Raw genomic sequence first — 23,438 nt, 5'->3', positions numbered from 1 at the left:
TTCCTTGAGTTGTTTTCTGAGCTCCCTAAATTGCCTTTCTGTGTTTCTTTGTATATCTCTGAATATTTTTAGGATTTCTGTTTTAAATTCTCTGTCATTTAGCTCCAAGTTTTCCAATATATTAAATTTTTTCTCCATAGATTTTTCCTCATCTATCTGTGCTACCTCTCTGTCTTTTGTATCCATGATATTCGATTTCCTTTTCCTTAATGGCTTCTTGAGGGTGGTTTTGTTGATAGTACTTTGAGTTTAGTGTGGAACTGCTGGAGGCTCCAAGGATAGATTTTTCTGTCTCTGGTTGAAGATCTTGTTGAATTTTGGGGGAGATTTATCAGTATCGCTCCTTACGGCGCCATTTCTTTGATTTCACTCCCACACACACAGGTTTATTTTGCTTTTCTGTGGTTAAATACAACTGGTTTTCTGTCCATTTTTTTTTTCCAAGAATGCATCCCTCCTGGAGCAGTCTCTCTTCCAATTTGAACAATCACCTAGGGAATTCCCTTCTCTTCTATGTTGGATCCTCTGTATCTTGCATCCCTTGTCTTCCTTTTTCTTGGCTTACTCCCTCCTTTGAGAAGACAGTATTCTCTAATAGCTTCCCAAGAAAAGGTAGGTGAGAGGTGAAGATTTTGCAATCCATTCTATTTCTAACCCTTTTGAGTAGTGAGTTTTTTTCATGCTTACTGACCCCCGGGAGTGAGGTGTTTTTTTTTTTTTCCAAAAATTTAAATTATTGGCCCTGACCGGTTGGCTCAGTGGTAGAGCATCGGCCTGGCGTGCGGAAGTCCCAGGTTCGATTCCAGGCCAGGGCACACAGGAGAGGTGCCCATCTGCTTCTCCACCCCCCCTCCTTCCTCTCTGTCTCTCTCTTCCCCTCCCGCATCCGAGGCTCCATTGGAGCAAAAAGATGGCCCGGGCGCTGGGGATGGCTCCTTGGCCTCTGCCCCAGGCGCTAGAGTGGCTCTGGTCGCAACAGAGCGACGCCCCGGAGGGGCAGAGCATCGCCCCCTGGTGGGTGTGCCGGGTGGATCCCGGTCAGGCGCATGCTGGAGTCTGTCTGACTGCCTCCCCGTTTCCAGCTTCAGAAAAATACAAAAAATAAAAATAAAAAAATTTAAATTAGTTCCAGTTACAGTTTTATTAACTTAAAACCATGTTTGTTTGATAACTAATTTATGGAAACAAGAAGAACATACATTTGCCTTTTTAATTTTGTTTTGTTTTTTTACAGAGATGGAGAGAGAGTCAGAGAGAGGGTTAGACAGGGACAGACAGACAGGAACGGGGAGATGAGAAGCATCAATCATTAGTTTTTCATTGTGCATTGCAACACCTTAGTTCAGGGGTCCCCAAACTTTTTACACAGGGGGCTAGTTCACTGTCCCTCAGACCGTTGGAGGACCAGACTATAAAAAAAACTATGAACAAATCCCTATGCACACTGCACATATCTTATTTTAAAATAAAAAAAGAAAATGGGAACAAATACAATATTTAAAATAAAGAACAAATAAATTTAAATCAACTAACTGACCAGTATTTCAATGGGAACTATGGGCCTGCTTTTGGCTAATGAGATGGTCAATGTCCGGTTCTATATTTGTCACTGCTAGCCATAACAAGTGATATGACATGCTTCCAGAGCCGTGACACGTGCATCCCGCGTCACCAGAAGTAGTACTGTACATGAGCGTTGCCGCCACATACAGTACTCCAGTTGCACAGGATGCGGATGCTGTGCTCCTTTCAGTGACCACCAATGAAAGAGGTGCCCTTTCTGGAAGTGCGGTGGGCGCCAGATAAATGGCCTCAGGGGGCTGTATGCAGCCTGGTGGCCGTAGTTTGGGGACCCCTGCTTAGTTGTTCATTGACTGCTTTCTTATATGTGCCTTGACCTCGGGCCTTCAGTAGACCGAGTAACCCCTTGCTCAAGCTAGTGACCTTGGGTCCAAGCTAGTGAATTTTTGCTCAAACCAGATGAGCCCGCGCTCAAGCTGGCGACCTCAGAGTCTCGAACCTGGGTCCTCTGCATCCCAGTCCGACATTCTATCCACTGAGCCACCGCCTGGTCAGTCCATTTGCCTTTTTTTAATGTCACCTTACACATTTTTAAAATGTGTATTCTGATGGTCAGGAGGAACGAGGATGTACATGAACGTTTTTATATTCAAAGGGCTAAACTACTGATTAAGTCTTATTACCAACTTCTTCTCGACCTTAATTATATCAATATAAACTTTGCATCCCTTTTTGTCTTATGTTCAAATACCTGTAGTTCCTTATTAATTCTAGGTTTACATCTTCTCTATTTCTTGATTCCCTTTCTAAATAACTGAAAGCTGACCGTTGATAAGTGTGTGTTTAACTTTAGGTGTATAGAATTATATGATCATTGGTTCATGACACACTCATTGGTCCATATGTGGCCCACTATTATTTATTAATTTGACTAATTACTTGAGTTATTTTAAAAAATAACTAAATAATGTAGAAAGTATTTGAAACCCACTACCTTAAAATAAAGCTAGGTCATGGCCATCATCTACATTTAGTTATGTGGTCTCTTCTCAACCCTTCTCCCTGCCCCTACCCCAGGTAATCAATTTTCTTACTCACATGTTCATCTCATTCTTCTGTTTTCCTGTTTATATAGTTTTATTGTATCTATACAGAGCTCTTAAAAGTATGTGTATTTTAGTTATTCTTAACTTTCTGATGTTTTTAACTTTATAATCAGTATATAGTCTACTATATATAATATATTTGGACTTCCTATATATTAATCATATATCTAGACACTTGACATTGACTTTTTTTTCAATGTTCATTTTATTCATTTTAGAGAGAGAGAGAGAGAGACAGGAACATCAGTCTGTTCCTATATGTGCCCTGACCGAGGACCAAACCGGCACCCTCTGCAGCTTCTGGTCGATGCTTTAACCAACTGAGCTATTCGGCCAGGGCAGGTCTATTATTTCTAATTCTGGAATGCAGAATCCTCTGTCTTTTCTATATAAATGATTGTATCATTCCTAATTAATGACAGTTCTTTATTTGCAATTCTAATGCTTCTAATTTTTTTTTTCACTTTTTTTTTTTTTTTTGTATTTTTCTGAAGCTGGAAACGGGGAGAGACAGTCAGACAGACTCCCGCATGCGCTCGACAGGGATCTACCCTGCACGCCCACCAGGGGCGAGGCTCTGTCCACCAGGGGGCGATGCTCTGCCCCTCCGGGGCGTTGCTCTGCCGTGACCAGAGCCACTCTAGTGCCTGGGGCAGAGGCCAAGGAGCCATCCCCAGCGCCCGGGCCATCTCTGCTCCAATGGAGCCTTGGCTGCGGGAGGGGAAGAGAGAGACAGAGAGGAAGGGGTGGGTGGAGAAGCAAAGGGGCGCTTCTTCTATGTGCCCTGGCCGGGAATCGAACCCGCGTCCCCCGCACGCCAGGCCGACGCTCTACCGCTGAGCCAACCGGCCAGGGCCCTAATGCTTCTAATTTTTTTATTTTTATTTATTGCACTTGTTAGAAAATACAGTTTTTTTACATTGATGGATTTTCTAAAATCAAACCATCTCTGCATACTTGGGACAAACTCCATGTGGTCATGGAGTAACATATTTTTACTAATATTTGCCCATCATTGCACCAATACTCTACTACTTAGGATATTTTGTTTAGGAATTTTATATTTGTAGCCATGACTAAAATGGACCTGAGCTTTACCTTTATGTAACATCTTCGTCTAGTTTTGGTATCACTGTTACTCTAGCTGGGGAGTTTTACTTCTTTTTCTATTGTGTGCAAGTTTGGTAGACTATTGCCTTGAAAGTTTGATAGAACTTGTCTTTTAAAACCATCTGGACCTAGTATTTTCTTTTTGGGACAATTTTAATCATATTTTATTTTGAAAAGTTAAATTATTGCAGTGTCAAGGTTAGATATAAGAAGCAAGGAAGAAAAGATAGGAATATAAGAAAATGATTGTCTATTTAAATAGTGTGTAAAGGACTTTATTTATATCGTTATTTCATTTAATCCTCAAAATACCTAGTCAGAGTGTCTATCAAGGTCTAGACAAGGAAAGAGAAGCTGCATTAGGTATTATAATAAACAGGGCAGTCAGTAGTGAGCTTGGCTACTTGGGTGTTGAAAGAGTGAAAACAAAAAAAGGGATGCTAAGGTAACCCCGAGTTAACACCGATAGAAAGCAGTTAGCACCCCTAGGCCTGGGAAGCCAAAAAAGAAGAGGTAGGAGTTTAGTGGAGGGCCCCAGGGGCTGGTGCTTGCACCACTGAGAGAAATCTTTGAGTAGCTCCTCAGATCTCTGAGGAGGAGACCTGGCCTGACAGGTGATTGATAGGCCCATGCGGTGTAGCTCAGAGGATGAGTGAGCATGGCAAGGTGGTACCAACTGCCAAGGAGCCACAATCTGCTGCTCCTGGTACCTCAAGGGGATGCATGCATCAAGGCTCCTCCCAGGAATGTCAAAAGATGCTAGAAGCTAGAGTTAACTCTGTTACTGTGGAACAACGCTGATAATACCTGGAAAACACAAAAGTCTCTTTTTTTTACCCCTCTGCCTCCTTGTTGGCAAAACTGAACAATTTTGCAGAGGCTTAGCCCTATTTTCACAGAGCAGAGCATAAAAGAATGGGCTTGGAGCTAAGAGACAAGAGGTAAATGACTAGAACAGTGAATACTATGTATATTTATTTTACAAAGAGAAAATTGAAGCTGAGCAAGGTTAACCTTTTGAGTAGTGGGTTTTTTTCATGCTTGCTGACGCCTGGGAGAGAGTTTTTTTTTTCAAAAAATGAAATTAGTTCCAGTTCCAGTTTTATTAACTTAAAATCATGTTTGTTTGATAACCAGTTTATGGAAACAAGAAGAACATACATTTGCCTTTTTAATGTTGCTTTACCCATTTTTAAAATAAAAATTTTTGTACAGTCGTACTCTGGATGGTCAGGAGGCACAAGGATGTGCATGAACATTCGTAGTAATCAAAGGGTTAAATTATTTGATAAAGCTCATTGGAGCTATTAAGTGGACAGATCTGGAATTTAGACCTAGGTCTGTGTTGTTTCAACAACTATTTCATCTAATGTAAAACACTCTTGATAGTTAGAGGCACCAGTATTATCTGTACCACTGATGGAAAAAAAAAATGCTACCAATTAAATAAATCATACAGTCAGATGTAAGATATATATCAATTTCAGAGATTTTATAAAAATTAAAAGAAAAACAGGGACATCTTAAAATCAATGAAATGTGGCATATTATGCTGCCTTGTAAAGAATTTGTTTTTGGCCTGACCTGTGGTGGTGCAGTAGATAGAGCATCGACCTGTTATGCTGAGGTCTCTGGTTCAAAACCCTGGGCTTGCCTGGTGAAGGCATAAAAATGACAAGCAGCAAGCAATCAAAAACTAAAGTGAAGCAACTATGAGTTAACACTTCTTGCTAGCCCCTCATCTCTCTGTAAAATCAAGAAAGTTTTACTCTCCCCCGAAATAATAATTTTATTTTTGAGTTATTGATTGTGAAACACCTATGGGATACACAAGTAAAACATTTTATTTATCTATTTATGTATTTCCCAAAAGGAAAATTTATTTTAAAAGTGTCTGGGTGCAGGCAGGTTGAGACCAGCAAAGGATGTCAGCCCTGAGGGAGGGATGGGGCAGGGGTTATATGGATTCATCAAAGGGCCCACAAGTACAATATTTAGTAGGCAATTAAAAATGTGGAGTTGAGCTCATAAGAAGGATGGATAGAAATACAGAGGTGAAGGTCATCTATGTGCCAGAATCATGATCCAGATTCAGCCTTGTTAGTTGTGTTTTTAGCTTTAACAGCTGAGTCTATTATTTATACCAGGGGTCTCAAACTCAGCTCAGCATGTGGGCCGCAGAGCAAGATCATAGCCGTTTGGCGGGCCGCACTAGGTCTACAAAAGGCAACTGTTACGCAACACTTTTCTCACTGCAGTTGAAAACAAAAAAAAATCAGTACAACAAGCACAATCGTACATGCAGTTTACTCAGTGTCACAAAATGACCAGAAACTGTAGTTCGCATCACAGCTGCTGTTAACTAAGCTAATATCTAGCTAGGATGCTAGAGAAATGAAAAATACAAGTAGGCCCCTAGGCTTACTTAATTTTATCCAAAATATTTTGAACTTCGTGGATTAGTCTCCGGGCTGCACAAAATTGTTCGGCGGGCCGTGAGTTTGAGACCCCTGATTTATACCATCTCATTTCATTCCAACCTTGCCTGTTTCTTTGTAATGGCATCTGTTGGTAAACCTTAATATTAGTTTTTATTATTCAATAACAGGTTTTTTTTCCTTAATCTTTCACAGCAAATAGAATTTTTCTCTTCTATTTAAAATGTATGTGGTCTGCCAGTATGCAGGCTTCACAAGGGTGCATGCAGTTGGAAGTGCTGTTATAAGTGTGATAGTAAAAAGCAAGTCTCCAGGGGAAAGAGTTGGTGTGAAGAAATCCTATTGATAGACTTTCATGGTTTTTCTATTTTGATAGGTCCAGCATGTCTGGCTTGCACCTAATAAAGCAATGTAGAGACCGAAAGAAAATAGACTCACAACGAGATTTCACTGTAGCTTCTCCAGCAGAATTTGTTACTCGTTTTGGGGGGAATAAAGTGATTGAGAAGGTAAGTTATAGCCTGCTAAATTATTTTTTCAAAGTACATAAGATCTAATCCCGAGATTTGTTTCTAAATTTGCTCAAAACTGATAGTTAGGCTTTCAGTGACCTTGCCTCGTTATGTGAAATTATCCTTTGTACATCCTGAGCATCCTATTAATTTTACTATTTTCTGTAATATGTATTAGCCACTGGTAATTTAGTCACAGCTGTTTGAGATGATGAAGCAATGTTCATAAAGTTCTTTTAAAAAGATTCTGTGGTTTTACAGGGTTGGGCTGTGCTGATCTGAGAATCTATGAGAAATCGATTGGCTTGTAGGACGGTGGTGAGGAGATAATGTCATAGCTTTGGATTTAGAGCTAAGGGAGTAGAGAGTTTCAGAACAGAAAGTTTAAACAGTTTGATACACCATAACTTACTGTCTCCCACCAAGTATTTGAGATGGTTAGGGAGAATATACCGGATGATGGAACACTCTGTGAGTCACTTTTATCTAAACCATGTCACGGAGCTGAGAGGATGACATGGTTAAAGTAGTTAACAGTGATTAAAAGATTAAAGGATGGGGCCCCACATCCCCACTCCTAAAAGTACTGCTCCAGTGGCCTGTTAGTCTTTCAGGATTATATGTCTGTTAGCCTGTGTTATCCTTGGAGGCATGATTGTAAGACATGTAAAGAGATGAAAGGTTTATTTACAGAGAAGTCTCAGAGTGATTGATTCTTCTCTCTTTCTTGAGACCATTTTTTTCTGAGGCAGTCTCTACATTTCCAAGGCATTTGGCATTCAGTGTTTTGGAGAGAGGTGGTGATTGGTGCCAGGAACCTTATACATATATGTTCAGGGTTCTGTGCCTTGTTTATGTTCCCTAGTAACTGGCATGTAGAATATGCCACAAAATCACAAGATTTGACTAATAGTGATTTTTTCCCTTCAAGAACTGAAGTTAGAAAGGAGCAAGGTTGAGCTGGCACTTATTAAAGTGTTTTGTTACCTAACATTTAAAAAAATCCCTTGACATGTGGGAGCCAGTTCCTAACTGCCTAGACCAGAGCACCAATACAAATTTCTATTGAAAATCTGTCTTTTCAGAGAAAGATAGATCTACAAAACTTCTCTCACCTCTTTTCCTCCATCATTGTTTGCCTTTTCTACTTTTCTCTTCATTTCCTGTCCTCCCACTCTCCAGGTTCTTATTGCCAACAATGGCATTGCAGCAGTGAAATGCATGCGGTCCATACGTCGCTGGTCTTATGAGATGTTTCGCAATGAACGTGCGATCCGATTTGTTGTGATGGTCACACCTGAAGACCTTAAAGCCAATGCAGGTGAGTTGCTAACATTAATAAAGTATCACTCTTGAGCATAAAACATTGAATAGTAGCACAGCCTTGAAGTAGGAGAATGGATTTCCAGTGAACTCCTTTTAAAAGGATTTTTCTTTTATAAAATGTTGATGATAGTCATATGCAAGTGATTGTGCCATATTTATCCTCAACATAGAAAATTTAATGAAAGAGTTCATTTGGGTTTTCAGTGTCCAGCATTCGCTAAACCACATTTTAACTTGTGTAAGTGGAAAGGATTGGAAGGAAATACTATTTCCCTTATGAATACAGTGAATTTTTTCCCTTCCCTCCTGAGGGAGAGACCTCTTAGGACCCAGTGGGTTTCACTCTGCAAGCCCTTCTGCATAAGCTTTCTATTCAGTAGGTCTTCCAGCTGAGAGTGGTTTGGATGGCTAAGAGGTTGTGGCTTTCCTCTCCACACTTTTTATCACTAAAGCATAATCTCTAAGGTAGATCATTCACAGATAACATTAACTTTTTAAATAGCTATTTTTTTAAAACCTATTTTGGTTTGTATATATTCTTTCTATATTGAGGCAGTGATATTGAGACTATGCCTAAGGAGTAAGGGTTATTATGCTATTTATACAGAAATTGAGAAGGCACCAATTTATTGGAAAGCAGATGTTGTTATATGGAATCATTCAGACTGACCCTTTAACATGTCTGAGGCACAATTTTTATATCTGTGAAAGAATGATCATAATGTCTTGCTCACTGGGTAGTTGTAAAGATGAAATTGTCTATACTAAACATGAACTACTATGCATTATTTCTTCTTTGTCCATTTTTACCTGGTGCTCCTGTTAACTGACTTATTCATTCAGTGAACGTGGGAACTTACAGTTGGATAAGATGTGATCTTGCTCTAGGAAACAAATAATTTCAGTGCATTGAGGTCAGTGCTATAAAAGAAATATGAACAGGGTACTATGAGAACACAGATATGAGACATCTTAACTCTGCCCTCTGCTCTTGGGGACAGGGTTAAGAGAAAGCTTTCTGAAGAGGTTATGTATGCCTATTTAAAACTGAGTAAGAATTAATGAAGCAATTAGGGAGAAGACAAGAATGTTCCTGGCAGAAAGAACAGTATGTGCAAATGTTTGAAGGTGTGACACAGTAGTTTTCTGGAGGTTATACGTGGCTTGTTAAAGTACAAAATATGATCTAGTATTTGTCAAGGAGGGCTTTGTTTTTCATCCTCAAAAGGATAGACTTTATATTTTTAGGGGTATGTGTATAACATTAGAGGATTTGCATTTTAAGTAGATTAGTTGTTTTTAATGATTCAAAAGTAGAAGAATGTAATGAATCCCTTTTTATGGCCTTATCATCCAGCTTCAACAATGAGCAACTAACAGCCAATCTTGTTTCATCTATACCTTTACCTTTTCCCTCTTCCACACACATTTTTTTTTTTTGTATTTTTTTTTTTTTTGTATTTTTCTGAAGCTGGAAATGGGGAGAGACAGTCAGACAGACTCCCGCATGCGCCCGACCGGGATCCATTCGGCACGCCCACCAGAGGCGAGCTCTGCCCACCAGGGGGCGATGCTCTGTCCCTCCGGGGCGTCGCTCTGCCGCGACCAGAGCCACTCTAGCGCCTGGGGCAGAGGCCAAGGAGCCATCCCCAGCGCCCGGGTCATCTTTGCTCCAATGGAGCCTTGGCTGCGGGAGGGGAAGAGAGAGAGAGAGGAAGGGGGGGGGGTGGAGAAGCAAATGGGCGCTTCTCCTATGTGCCCTGGCCGGGAATCGAACCCGGGTCCCCCGCATGCCAGGCCGATGCTCTACTGCTGAGCCAACCGGCCAGGGCCCACACACATTTTTGAAGCAAATCATAGGCATGATTTTATCTGTAAATATTTTAGTATGTATCTCTAAAAGACAGATACATCTTTTTTTAATTTTTTTTTTTTTTTTTTTTAATTTTTCTGAAGCTGGAAACAGGGAGAGACAGTCAGACAGACTCCCGCATGCGCTCGACGGGGATCCACCCGGCACGCCCACCATGGGGCGACGCTCTGCCCACCAGGGGGCGATGCTCTGCCCATCCTGGGCGTCGCCATGTTGCGACCAGAGCCACTCTAGCGCCTGAGGCAGAGGCCACAGAGCCATCCCCAGCGCCCGGGCCATCTTTGCTCCAATGGAGCCTTGGCTGGGGGAGGGGAAGAGAGAGACAGAGAGGAAAGCGCGGCAGAGGGGTGGAGAAGCAAATGGGCGCTTCTCCTGTGTGCCCTGGCCGGGAATCGAACCCGGGTCCTCCGCACGCTAGGCCGACGCTCTACTGCTGAGCCAACCGGCCAGGGCAGATACATTTTTTTAAAGCATGAATAATTAGATCAGTGAATCAGTAGCATATTGGAAGACCCATCTGTGGAAGGCAATACTAATAGGATATGACAAGATTGAGAATAGAGAAGAAAGGGATTGGTTAGAGAGATTTAAGAGGTAAAATTGATAAGATTTGGTAATTGAGGGGAAAGTTTTTTTTGTTTTGTTTTTAAGATTTATTGATTTTACAGAGAGGGGGTAGAATGAGAAATATCAACTTATAGTTGCTTCACTTTAGTTGTTCATTGTTTGCTTGCTGTGTGTGCCTTGACCAGGCAAGCCCAGGGCTTCGAACTGGAGACCTCAGTATCCCAGGTTAACACTGTCCACTGTGCCACCATAGGACAGACTGAGGGGAGAGTTAATGATTATTGTTGGTTGACTGGAGAGATGCTGTATCATCAAGTAGGACAAAATAATAGATAATGTAATAAGAAGAGCAAGGGTTTTTTAGGGACAGATCAGGTTTGAAGTATTTGTGATATAAGTAATTTATATAAATACCACCAAAAAGATTGAATATATCCTTCCAAAACTTAGAAATAATAACGACCAGAGATTACATGTACATTATCAGCAAATATGTGGTAGTTAACCCTGCCCCTTGAAAGAACAGCTGGAGAATGAAGAAAAGAGGGTTAAGGATGAGATTTTACGGAGGACTAGGATTTAGGGATAGAGTCAGGAGGATAGACTTGTAAAAAATGCTGAGAAGAAATGCTCAGAGAGATAGATGCAGAAGAAAAAAGCAAAGAGAAAGACTTTCAATAAGAAAGGGTCAAATGTGTCAGCAGTACAATAAAATAGGAATAGAAATATGTCCAGAAATTGTGAGATCACTGGTATTTGCAAAAATAGTTTCAATAAAACGATGTACTTGTATGCAAACTAATATAAGGAGTGAATAGAAAGTGACATGGAGAAAGCCACAGTGGACAAGTTTTTTTGTTTGTTTGTTTGTTTTTAAAGAATTTGGATGAGAAGGAAAGAAGAAAAGGCAGTAACTAAAGAGATTCAGGGTCAAGGAAAGATTTTAATTTTTCAGAATGGAAGAGACTTGGGAATTGTTTATAGTGTATGAGGAAGGAGCCAAAGAAGGAGAGGGTACCTTCAATAGAAGAGTTAGCTGGTTGTTAACATGAAGAGAGGGCTTCCTGCTCTGAGATTGAAGGAGAATAGGCAAAACTGATAGGTTAAGAGATGGTGAGAATGATAATAATGGGCAAGCTGCATATTTTTATTTCATGATAGTTACTGGAAAAGTTGGAGAGGTGGATGATTAGTAAAATCCATAGTCCATAACTGTGTGTTCACTTTTGGGGAGAGTTTTCTTATTTATTTGTGACTTTACTCTAGAATAGTGTCTCTGGTGGTAGTTATGTGAACTGTGGGATCTAGGAGATGACGGAGAAATGCAAGCTACATAATTTGGAAGCTTTCTTTTTCTACTTCTCTTTAATGTCTACAGTAGTGATAATAGAAGAGTAATTGGTATAGAACTCTCAACTGTTGTTGGTTGGCAACAGCACTACCTTTTTAGACTGAGTGTGTGCATGCGTGTGTGAGTGTTGATGTGTGTGTAGTCAGCAATTAAACTAACGTTTCTGTATCTAGGGCCACTGAACTACAGAAAAGTTAGATTTTACTACATAAGAGTAAATTTTCAGCCCTGGCCAGTTTGCTCAGTGATGGAGCTTTGGCCCAGTGTGTGTATGTCCTGGGTTCGATTACCAGGCAGGGCACACAGAGAAGTGATCATCTGCTTCTCCATTCTCCACCTCTTCCCCTCCCACAGCCATGGCTTATTTGATTTGAGTGCATCAGCCCTGGGCACTGAGGATGGCTCTGTGGAGCCTTCACCCCTGGTGCTAAAAATAGCTTGGTTGCAAGCATGGCTCCAGATGGGCAGAGCATTGGCCCCAGAAGGGGGTCCCCGGGTGGATCCCAGTCAGGGTGCATACAGGAGTCTGTCTCTTTATCTCCCCTCCTTTCACTTAGAAAAAGAAGAAAAGTAAATAAATAAATAAAATTGTAGCAAATAAAAAGAGAAAAAATTGAAGGCAAATGATAATCAGAAAAAACATATTAGCAGCAAAGAGTTTCTACCTTTGTTATGAGAAAAAGATACTCTCTTCAATAACAGAAAAACCCCCAGAAAAACAAAAACAAAGTAAAACACAAACAGCCTGATCTGTGGCACAGTGGATAAGGTGTTGACCTGGAATGCTGATGTTACTGGTTTGAAACCCTGGGCTTGCCTAGTCAAAATACATATGAGAAACAACTATGAGGTGATGCTTCCCACTCCTCCTTTTCTCTCTCTCTTTCCCCTCTCTAAAAATCAATAAATGAAATCTTGAAAAACATACACACTAATAGGTAGTCTATAAAATAATTTAAAAGGGAACGATAAGCATATGTAAAGAGATTCAATACCAGCCTGACCAGGTGGTGGCTCAATGGATAGAGTGTTGGACTGGGATGTGGAGAACCCAGGTTCGAAACCCTGAGGTTGCTTGCTTAAGTGTGGGCTCACCAGCTTGAGTACCGGGTCGCTGGCTTTAAGCATGGGATCATAGACATGCCCCGTGGTCACTGGCTTGAGCCCAAAGGTTGGTGGCTTGAGGCCAAAGGTCGGTGGCTTGAGTCCAAGGTTGCTGGCTTGAGCAAGGGGCCACTCGCTCTGCTATAGCCCCCTACTCAAGGCACATATGAAAAAGCAATCAAAGAACAATTAATGTGCCGCAGCAAGAATGGATGCTTCTCATCCCTCTCCCTTCCTGTTTGTCCCTATCTGACCCTCTCTCTGACTCTCTCTCTGTCTCTTTAAAAAAAAGGAAAAAAAATAGAAATATAATATCAGTGGAAAAGAAACGCAAAGCTGATCAATAGTAGATTGGGATTTTTTTTTTCCATTTTAGGACTGACAAACGTTTATTATTTATTTATTTATTTATTTAGAGAGGGAGAGAGAGAGAAAGAAGTGGGGAAAGAGCAGGAAGCATCAACTCCCATATGTGCCTTGATCAAGCAAGTCTGGGGTTTTGAACTGGCGACCTCAGCATTCGAGGTTGATGATTCTTTTTCCAGTGTGCCACCACAGGTCAGGCCGGACTGGCAAAATTTAAAAAATTGGTGACACCTAATACAGATGAAAGTAGAGGCAATTTGGTGCCCATATGACTGGTGAAAATCTAAAATGGCTCAATATTTGAAAATGTGCATATCCTATGACCCAGTAATTTTACTTCTGGTAACATATCCTGAAGTTATAATTGAACAATACTACGTATAAGGATATTCATCATTAATTGTTTTAATATTTTTTAAGTTATTAATAACCTATATGTCCATCAATAAGTTATTAGTTAAATGAATTATGTATTATAGAAGCATTAGGCCAGTGGTAGTCAACCTGGTCCCTACCACCCACTAGTGGGCATTCCAGCTTTCATGGTGGGCGGTAATGCAGCACCCAAAGTATAAATAAAAAGATAGATTTAACAATAGTAAGTTGTTTTATAAAGATTTATTCTGCCAAACTTAGTGAAAATATGACATAAAGTACTTGGTAAGTAATTATTATTATATGCTTTAACTTGCTGTAACTCTGCTTTATAAATTTTATAGAGTAAAGTTACTTCCCTACTCTATAAATCACCATTACTGTGGAACTGGCGGGCAGTTAGAAAATTATACTACTAACAGAGATACAAAAGTGGGCGGTAGGTATAAAAAGGTTGACTACCCCTGCATTAGGCAACCATTAACATGTGCATATATTAACATTAAATATATAAATAATACTTGTATTATCTCACATTGTATAAAAATATAAAAAATTTAAATATATATTTATGTCATAACATGGGAAGATAGCCACACTGTATCATTAAATTGGTTAATAGTTTATAGTTTCTAGGATATCAAAACATGAACTGATTATCTCTGAGTAGTAGGAAATGTGTGATTTTGACTTAAAAAAGTAGTATTGCATCCTGATATATTATTTAAATTTTTTATAATTAGCATGCTTTCCCTCCTATAATCAAAGAGAACAATAAATTTATTTATTTTTATTTATTTATTTTTTGGTGACAGAGACAGAGAGAATCAGAGAGGGATAGATAGGGACAGACAGACAGGAAGGGAGAGAGATGAGAAGCATCAATTCTTCGGTGCAGCTCCTTAGGTTTTCACTGATTGCTTTCTCATATATGCCTTGACTAGGGACTTACAGCAGAGCAAGTGACTTCTTGCTCAAGTCAGCGACCTTGGGCTTCAAGCCAGAGACCTTTGGGCTCAAGTCAGCAACCATGGGATCATGTCTATGATCCCATGCTCAAGCCAGTGAACCCATGGTCAAGCTGGTGAGCCCAGCTCAAGGCAGATGAGCCTGCGCTCAAGCCGGTGACCTCAGGGTTTTGAACCTGGGTCCTCTGCATCCCAGTCTGACACTATTCACTGCGCCACCATTTGGTCAGGCAATAAACCTATATTTTTATTTTTAACAAACTTCAGGGCCTTCTATCTTACTTTGAATAGAATTTTCTTTTAGGAGAACTTAAAGCCATTAAAAGTTAAGAACAAGATATAAGAAATGTTAATAAATATGGTGGAAATGGACCTTGAGCAAGTATTTAACTGCTCCAAGCCATAATTTCCTATAAACAGGGTGCTAAAAATACTTATCATATGTAGGATTGTTAAGTGTTAAATTAAATATATATATATATATATACACATATATATGGTGCTTATTAGAGCAGTTTTGACATATTGTAACTGTTCTGCGATAGTGTTGCCAGAATAGTAAGAGAGACATTAGGTGACAAATTTGAATGGGACTACTGAGCAAAAGAAATAAAAAAGTAAGGAGAGCCTGACCTGTGGTGGCGCAGTGGATAAAGCATCGACCTGGAAATGCTGAGGTCGCTGGTTCGAAACGCCGGGCTTGCCTGGTCAAGGCACATATGGGAGTTGATGCTTCCAGCTCCTCCCCCTTTCTCTCTCTCCCTCTCTCTCTCCTCTCTAAAAATTAATAAATAAAATTTATTAAAAAAAAAAAAGTAAGGAGAGAAAGAAGTTATCTTTTTAAAGTGTCTTTCAAATACCTGTTCTCTCCAACATTCCAGATAAACCCTTTTCAAACACCTATGAGACTTCCGTATCTAACCTTTCCCATTTAGCCAGTCTACAAACCCTCTGACCCTCTCCCCTCTGACCCCATTTTGTCTTAGCTCTACATCAGAAAAAAGGCTCTCTCAAAAAGGAAAAAGAACAAAAAGGAAAAAAAAAAAGGTTCTCTCAGAATATCGTGCAAGTTAAAGATAAAGGGTATCAGGACTAGAACTATTTCCCAGAATAGAATAATTATACATGTGCCTCTAAGTGACAGACATTATTTTCCCCCCTTTTATTGAATTTGTTAGGGTGACACTGGTTAGCCTAATGATACAGGTTTCAGGTGCCCAATTCTACAACACATCTCTGTACACTGTATTGTATGTTCACCCCCACCCCCAAGTCAGGTCTATCCTCCCTCATTTATCCCCCCTGTACACATTATATTTTTGATATAGGGATCATAAGGATCCATCAGAAAAGTCACATAGTGAAATGTCTGAGAACTGCTGTTTTACTATAAGAGCTTCTTAATTATCAACTTAATGCATTTTAGTGCCTGTGTCTTAATAAAGTCAGAGCCTTCAGATAAACGTTTGCTGGAAATTACCCGTTAATGCAGTTTGTCTGGTGGTTACTAATAATGGTCCTTCACAAAGTTTTGCTCTGCTATTATATTTTGGAAATGTGTTCTCTATTAATTTGCTTGCATTTTCAGAGTACATTAAGATGGCAGATCACTATGTACCAGTGCCAGGAGGACCAAACAACAACAACTATGCAAATGTGGAATTAATTCTTGATATTGCTAAAAGGATCCCAGTACAAGTAAGAAATTCCAGTGTGTTCTTTAAAACCAAATTTATGTGTTTTTTGCAGCATTATGTACAATGGACAAGATATGGAAGCCATCTAACTGTCCATTGATAGACAAATGGATAAAGAAGATGTGGTACATATATACAATGGAATATTACTCAGCCATAAAAAAAGAATGAAATCTTACCATTTATAACACTGATGGACCCTAGAGGGTATTATGCTAAGTGAAATATGCAAGACAGAGAAAGAAAAAAATGTCATATGATTTCACTTACATGTGGAATCTAAAAAACCGCAAACTAATAAAACTGGAATGAACTCACAGATACAGATAACATTTTGATATCGCTAGATGGGAGGGCATTGGGAGATGGGTGAAAAAGGAGAAGGGATTAAGATGTACAAATTGCCAGTTATAAGAACAGTCATAGCAAAAAAAAAAAAAGAGCAGTCATGAGGATGTAAAGTACAGCATAAGAAATATAGTCAGTAGTCAACAATATTTTAATAACTATGTATGGTGTCAGATGGGTACTAGACTTATCAGGTGATCACTTCATAAGTTATATAAATGTCTGATCATCATGTTGTATACCTGCAACTAATAAAATACTGTATGTCAATTGTAAATGAAAAAAAAATTTTAATTTGTAAAAAAGGGAAAAATGAATGAATTTCTACTTTAAAGATATTATTCAAATTCATCTGACCAGGCAGTGATGCAGTGGATAGAGCATCAGACTGGGATGCAGAGTACCCAGGTTCAATGCCCTGAGGTCACTGGCTTGAGCGCAGGCTCACCAACTTGAGTGTGTGATCATAGACATGACCCCATGGTCACTAGCTTGAGCAAGAGGTCAAGGTACATATGAGAAAGTAATCAATGAACAACTAAGGAGCTGCAATGAAGGATTGATGCTTCTCATCTCTTTCCCTTCCTGTCCATCTGTCCCTCTCTCTTGTCTCTGTCACCAAAAAAAAAAAAGATACTATTCAAATTAACTAATACTTACTTTTGCCAAAGAAAACAATTGCATTTCTACTCTAGCCAGAGAAAACAATTGCATTTCATGGTTTGCAGTGCTTTACTTTGCAGTGCTTTTTTTTTTTTTTTATTAGAGAGACAGGGACAGAGAAAAAGACAGAGAAAGGGACAGATGGGGACAGATAGGCAGGAAGGAAGAGAGATAAGCATTAATTCTTCATTGTGGCACCTCAGTTGTTCATTGATTACTTTCTCTTACCTGCCTTGACTGGGGGGCTCCAGCAGAGCGAGTGACCCCTTGCTCAAGCCAGCGACCTTGGGCTTAAGCCAGCGACCTTGGGCTTCAAGCCAGTGACCTTTGGGCTCAAGCCAGTGACCATGGGGTCATGTCTACAGTCTCACGCTCAAGCTGTTTATCTTGCGCTCAAGCTGGTGAGCCTGTACTCAAGCCTGATGAGCCCGTGCTCAAGCTGGCGACCTTGGGGATTCGAACCTGGGTCCTCTGCGTCCTAGTACGATGCTCTATCCACTGTGATACCACCAGGTCAAGTGCTTTACTGTTTTAATAAACACAAAATATGCAAAATCTCAACAAATTTAGTCATTTCATAGTTAGGCACAAGAGGCTATCTAAAGAAGAACTTTTAATTTTTTAGAAAGCATCTTTGTTGAAAATTGATAAATGCCTTTATATAGAATATAAAACAACAGGAAGGGAAATATGCATTTTGTCAAAATTAAGTATACATATTAAAAACAGGAGGTTTGTAAGGGTTTTTCAGAGATTATTGATTCTATTTCACCTTCATACCAACCAGAGTAAGAAACAGTTGCCTATTTCTAAAGAAATAGTTTTAGCTCAGAATATAGTGGTATAGAAGTAGGTCATTTCTTCCTTGTCACTTGTGTGAGGAAATTTGGCTTTAAAGGCCAAAAAGCTAAAAAGCTTGAGATATGTGTGGCAGTATAACCACTAGATATAAAAGTTGAGTTTCATGGCAATAGTAATTGAGTCTGTGGAAGAAAACCAATATTTCTAGAAAGGGCTCTATAGAGTCTGGTTGAAAGGCTATGAATTGAATTTCCTAAAAAGCAACAAGACTAGCTGGATCTTAATATCAATTTCATCTTGGTTTTGACCTCTTCAGAGGTTTTGCCACAATAGATTGCTTATTGTTTTATGAAAAGTTTGCCAAGAATCAAGTATAGATGCTAAGTACTGGGCTGCTGTGGAGCTTTTGTACCTCATAGAGTAGGGCCCAGTCTTGGTAGAAAATAATAGTTTATTATGTTTTTTGTAAATATGAATTTTAAGAATGAACCATATGTGTTCCTTTGTAGGCAGTGTGGGCTGGCTGGGGTCATGCTTCTGAGAATCCCAAGCTCCCAGAACTTCTTTTGAAAAATGGCATTGCCTTCATGGGTAAGCCTGTATTTTATTTCCTTTACTCATTTCTTACACCTGCTTATGTCTCTGCATATTGATTGCATTTTCTGTCCCTAGGTTCTTTCCATAAAATATGGAAGAGGCTCAGATTTCCAAAACACTAGCTTTTAAAAGCTTTGCTGTTAACCTAAGAAAACATGTGGAAACATTATTTTTGTGTAGCAAAGATAATTGATAGTTAGGATACCCTGGTAGAGTGAATTTAAACATGAGTCAGTACCTTCACATTGAAGCATACAGGTTATATTCTTAGAAGTGAGGTTGTTGTTTTTTTTATAAATAAATTTTTATTTTAATGGGGTGACATCAATAAATCAAGGTATACGTATATTCAAAGAAAACATGTCCACGTTATCTTGTAATTCAATTCTGTTGCATATCCATCACCCAAAGAGAGATTGTCCTCCGTCACCTTCTATCTAGTTTTCTTTGTACCCCTTCCCCTCTCCTTCCTTCCCTCCCCCCGCCCCCATAAGTGAGTTTTGTCTTCTGTCTTGTCAGCAGAGAGTAGAGGTTATACCGCTCAAAGTGTTTCTATTTCTGACTGAGATCTTCCATAGTGCTATGCTTTGTAAACCCTGTTAAAGCTAAATCTTCCTTTTCAGTTCCCCTAAGACCAAGGATATTTATATTTCAGACTTTACCCCAAAAACTTTATAGTTCTTAATTTGGGCTATTTGTTAAAAAAAACAAAGACTTTGTTAATCTTGGCGAGTTAAATCATGACGAATGATAATATGGGAGTTAGATTGGTCAGGCATTTCTTTTAATACACACACACACACACACACACACACACACACACACACACACCTCCCACTGTATTTTAAAAGGTTACTACATTAGGTTTTATAAAGGGTACAAAAATGAGTTAAAACATAGTAATCCCCATAATCAAGTTTACAGTCTCCATGATATATAGGGGAGACAAGAAAAATACAAAAATAATGATATAGGAGACAAAATATATGAACAGAAATGAGGCCAAAATGTAATAGTTAAGCTTCTTTTCTTGTTTTGTTTTTAGGTCCTCCAAGCCAGGCCATGTGGGCTTTAGGGGATAAGATTGCGTCTTCCATAGTGGCTCAGACTGCAGGTATCCCAACTCTTCCTTGGAGTGGTAGTGGTAAGAAACCATTCCTTGTTTGTATCTTGAAATGCGGAAAAGTTCAGTAGGGTATATGGGACTGTGGCTTGGGGTTTAAGTTTATTTAAAATGTTGGGATACTTGTTAAGAATTAGAATCCAAGTTGGTTAATGGTATTTTATATCTCCAGGCTTAATTAATACACCAGTGATTTTATCATGTCTTAGGAATATAAATTTTATACCAAGTATACAGATGCTAACCTGAGATTTGAGTGATGTTGGGATTTAATTTGGAGAAAATCTGGGAAAACCCAAATGGCTCTGTGGATTCGGGTCTACTCTGGGTAGGCTAGACTCTTTAAGCAGAATTAGGCCTTTGAACTGACCTTGGAAGTGCTATGCAATGCTTTGCCACTAAGAAAACCTAAAACCCCTCTCAAATATTTGCCAGCCAGTATTTTTATTTTATTTTAGCCCACAATATATTGATGATATGCTTTGTCTATTTAACACCAGTTAACCTCTCAGCTGCCTTTGATGTAGAAATGAGGTTAATAGTCAACCTTTCTTCCAGGCATGCAGAAGGATAAAATTTTTCAAAAAATGGTTTATTCTTGACAAATTCCTCAAGGAGTGCCATGTGAATGACAGCTAATAATAGTATGAACTTCCCTTTTTTTAGTACTCAAGCAGGGGTGGGGTAGACATACACTGACACCTCTTCCACATGGGAGTGACCATTGTCTTGAGGCTGAACAGATTTGAACTCTTGTTACTCTTGCTCTCCAGGGGGTTGCAATATCCTCTCCAGAGTGCTGGGTCAAACTCTTTAAAATAATGGTTGAATTTGTTCTTGTTTGAATGGAGAGGCTGTATAACATTCCCCTTGTGGTTGAGTACAGGGATATTCAGGGAGCATGGAATCATGACTGCTGAGGCCAATAAAACTGCCATTTCCATTGCCAAGGGCTCATAAAGATTGAATTATTTCCCAGACCTCTGGCCCTGGAGCAGGCCTGAACACACAAATTGAAGGTGTTTTGCCTGGGGTATTGCTGTGAGAAGCCTGACGTGTGTGTGTGTGTGTGTGTGTGTGTGTGTGTGTGTGTGTGTGTGTGTGTTTTTGTCTTGTATGTTCTTTTATTTTTATAAGTTCCTTCCTGTTAGCTCTTCTGGATTCTTCTAGTGGAAGGTCCTGCTTACACTGGTAACCCAAGTTGCCAGATTCTGCTATAGATAAATACCATTACCCAAGGACTGATCAGCATTATATGGCATCTTTCTTTCTCCCATCTGCTCTCATTGTGAGAGCATTTTAAAGAAGGCATAGCAGGAAATTGATGAGAACAAAAGCTCTTGTAGCTGCATGTAAGACACTGTTTTCTATTACAGGTCTTCGTGTGGACTGGCAAGAAAATGATTTTTCAAAACGTATTTTAAATGTTCCCCAGGAACTGTATGAAAAAGGCTATGTGAAGGATGTGGATGATGGGCTAAAGGTAGGTTGGTTTTTTTTTTAATTTTATTTATTTATTTTTTACAGAGACAGAGAGTCAGAGAGAGGGATAGACAGGGACAGACAGACAGGAACAAAGAGATGAGAAGCATCAATCATTAGTTTTTCATTGTGCGTTGCAACACCTTAGTTGTTCATTGATTGCTTTCTCATACGTGCCTTGACCACGGGCCTTCAGCAGACCGAGTAACCCCTTGCTGGAGCCAGTGACCTTGGGTTCAAGCTGGTGGGCTTTTGCTCAAACCAGATGAGCCTGCGCTCAAGCTGGCGACCTCAAGATCTCGAACCTGGGTCCTCTGCATCCCAGTCCAACACTCTATCTACTGTGCCACCGCCTGGTCAGGCTAAAGGTAGGTTTTTAACTCTAGGAAGTGATGATGTCTTTCAACTGAGCAATTATAGTCAGAAATACAGTGTTTTGGAGCCTGGTTCATGATATATACCCATAATGGCATTCGGATTGAGAGATCAAGGAGATATAGTTTATAGAGTGAAGAAGTGACCTACTAACAAAAATAATTTGTTTTGAAGCAATTCTCTTACTTAGAACATTTTTAGGTGGTTAAATCAGAGTTTTAAGGAGGTACTGAGTCTCCTCTCTACCACCTGTTAGTGTGGGGGAGAGGAGAGGATGGATTCAGAACCAAGAAGCCAGTCTCAGCAGGGGAATGGGATGGGATGAGGTGGGAGGATTGAGTAAAAAGAGAAAAAATTCATGGATGTGGACAACAGTGTGGTGATTGGGAACGGGTGGAACTGGGAATGGGGGATAAATGGTGATGAAAGGAGACTTGACTGGGGTTGCTGAGCACACAATACAGTGTACAGATAATGTGTCAAGGAATTGTGTATCTGAAACCTGTATAATTTATTTTCTTTTTTCTTTTTTCTTCTTTTCCAAGTTAGAGGAGGGGAGACAGTGAGACAGACTCTTGCATGCACCCCAACTGGAGTCCACCCAGCAACCCCTGTCTGGGGCTGATGCTCTGCCCATCTGGGGCCTTGCTTGCAACTGAGCTATTTTTAGTGACTGAGATAGAGCCTCTGTGGAACCATCCTTAGCCCCAGGGCTGATACACTTGAACCAATCTAACCATGGCTGTGGGAGGGGTGAGAAAGAGAGAGAGAGAGGAGGGGGAGGGGTGCAGAAGCAGATGGTCACTTCTGTGTATTGTGACCAGGAATCAAACCCATGACATCCATATACTGGGCAATGCTCTACCACCGAGCCAGCCAGCCAGGGGCCTGTATAATTGTTATTGATTTTACAAAGAAATGAGAGACATGGAAGGGAGGGGAGGAACAAGAAGTCTCAATTCATAGTTGCTTCACTTTAGTTGTTCATTGATTGTTTATCATATGTGCAAGCACAGGGTTTTGAACTGGTGACCTCAGAGTTCCAGGTCAATGCTCTATCCACTGTACCACCACAGGCTGAAACCTATATAATTTTGTTAACCAGTATTACCCCAGTAAAGTCAATAAAAAGAAAAAGAAAAAAGAATCAAGAAACCAGGCAAATAGATATCAAAATGTCAGCTTTATTAAGAGTAGAGAGATGTTGGGGAAAATGCTTATGTTTGTTGCAGCAATCAGATTTATAACTCGAACATCAGTTAAACAGGCTCATTCACTGGTTACTGGTGGTGCTCAATAACCACAGACTTCTCTTTATAGTGACATAGCTTTTACCATTCAGTTTACTGTCTAACTCAGTGCTGACAAAGAACATAGGTTCTGTGCAGTGGGCTAATCCCAAAGGGGAAGGAGACTGAGCTATGTGTGCTCATCCAGGGGTCCCCAAACTTTTTGCACAGGGGGCCAGTTCACTGTCCCACAGACCGTTGGAGGGCCACCACATACAGTGCTCCTCTCACTGACCACCAATGGAAGAGGTGCCCCTTCCAGAAGTGCAGCAGGGGGCCAGATAAACGGCCTCAGGGGCCGCATGCGGCCTGCGGGGCCATAGTTTGGGGACGCTTGTGGGGAGGAGCGAGGGAGATAACCAAGAGAGGCTGAAGGTATAACTGTATAATTATCATCCATCTGTGTAGAAACATGAACCCAAGCAAGAGGAGATCCTTTCTTCAAC

At 40.1% G+C, this 23,438-nt stretch overlaps 1 protein-coding gene across 8 annotated transcripts in view; it reads left to right on the top strand.

The window, feature by feature from the left end:
- The window catches only part of ACACA (acetyl-CoA carboxylase alpha), a 328,759-nt gene that overhangs the window by 104,756 nt on the left and 200,565 nt on the right, over positions 1-23,438 (top strand). For all 8 annotated transcript variants that reach the window (XM_066363215.1, XM_066363212.1, XM_066363211.1 and 5 more), the window contains 6 exons: positions 6,552-6,684; positions 7,870-8,008; positions 16,206-16,315; positions 18,636-18,717; positions 19,769-19,867; positions 21,223-21,329. In XM_066363215.1, the coding sequence (XP_066219312.1) occupies positions 6,552-6,684; positions 7,870-8,008; positions 16,206-16,315; positions 18,636-18,717; positions 19,769-19,867; positions 21,223-21,329 (670 nt within the window). The remainder of the gene's footprint in view (positions 1-6,551; positions 6,685-7,869; positions 8,009-16,205; positions 16,316-18,635; positions 18,718-19,768; positions 19,868-21,222; positions 21,330-23,438) is intronic.

Source organism: Saccopteryx leptura, chromosome 2 (genome assembly GCF_036850995.1).
Source record: "Saccopteryx leptura isolate mSacLep1 chromosome 2, mSacLep1_pri_phased_curated, whole genome shotgun sequence".
NCBI lineage: Eukaryota > Metazoa > Chordata > Mammalia > Chiroptera > Emballonuridae > Saccopteryx > Saccopteryx leptura.
Note: the sequence above shows the minus strand (reverse complement) of the source record. Positions and strands in the feature narration are given on the sequence as shown.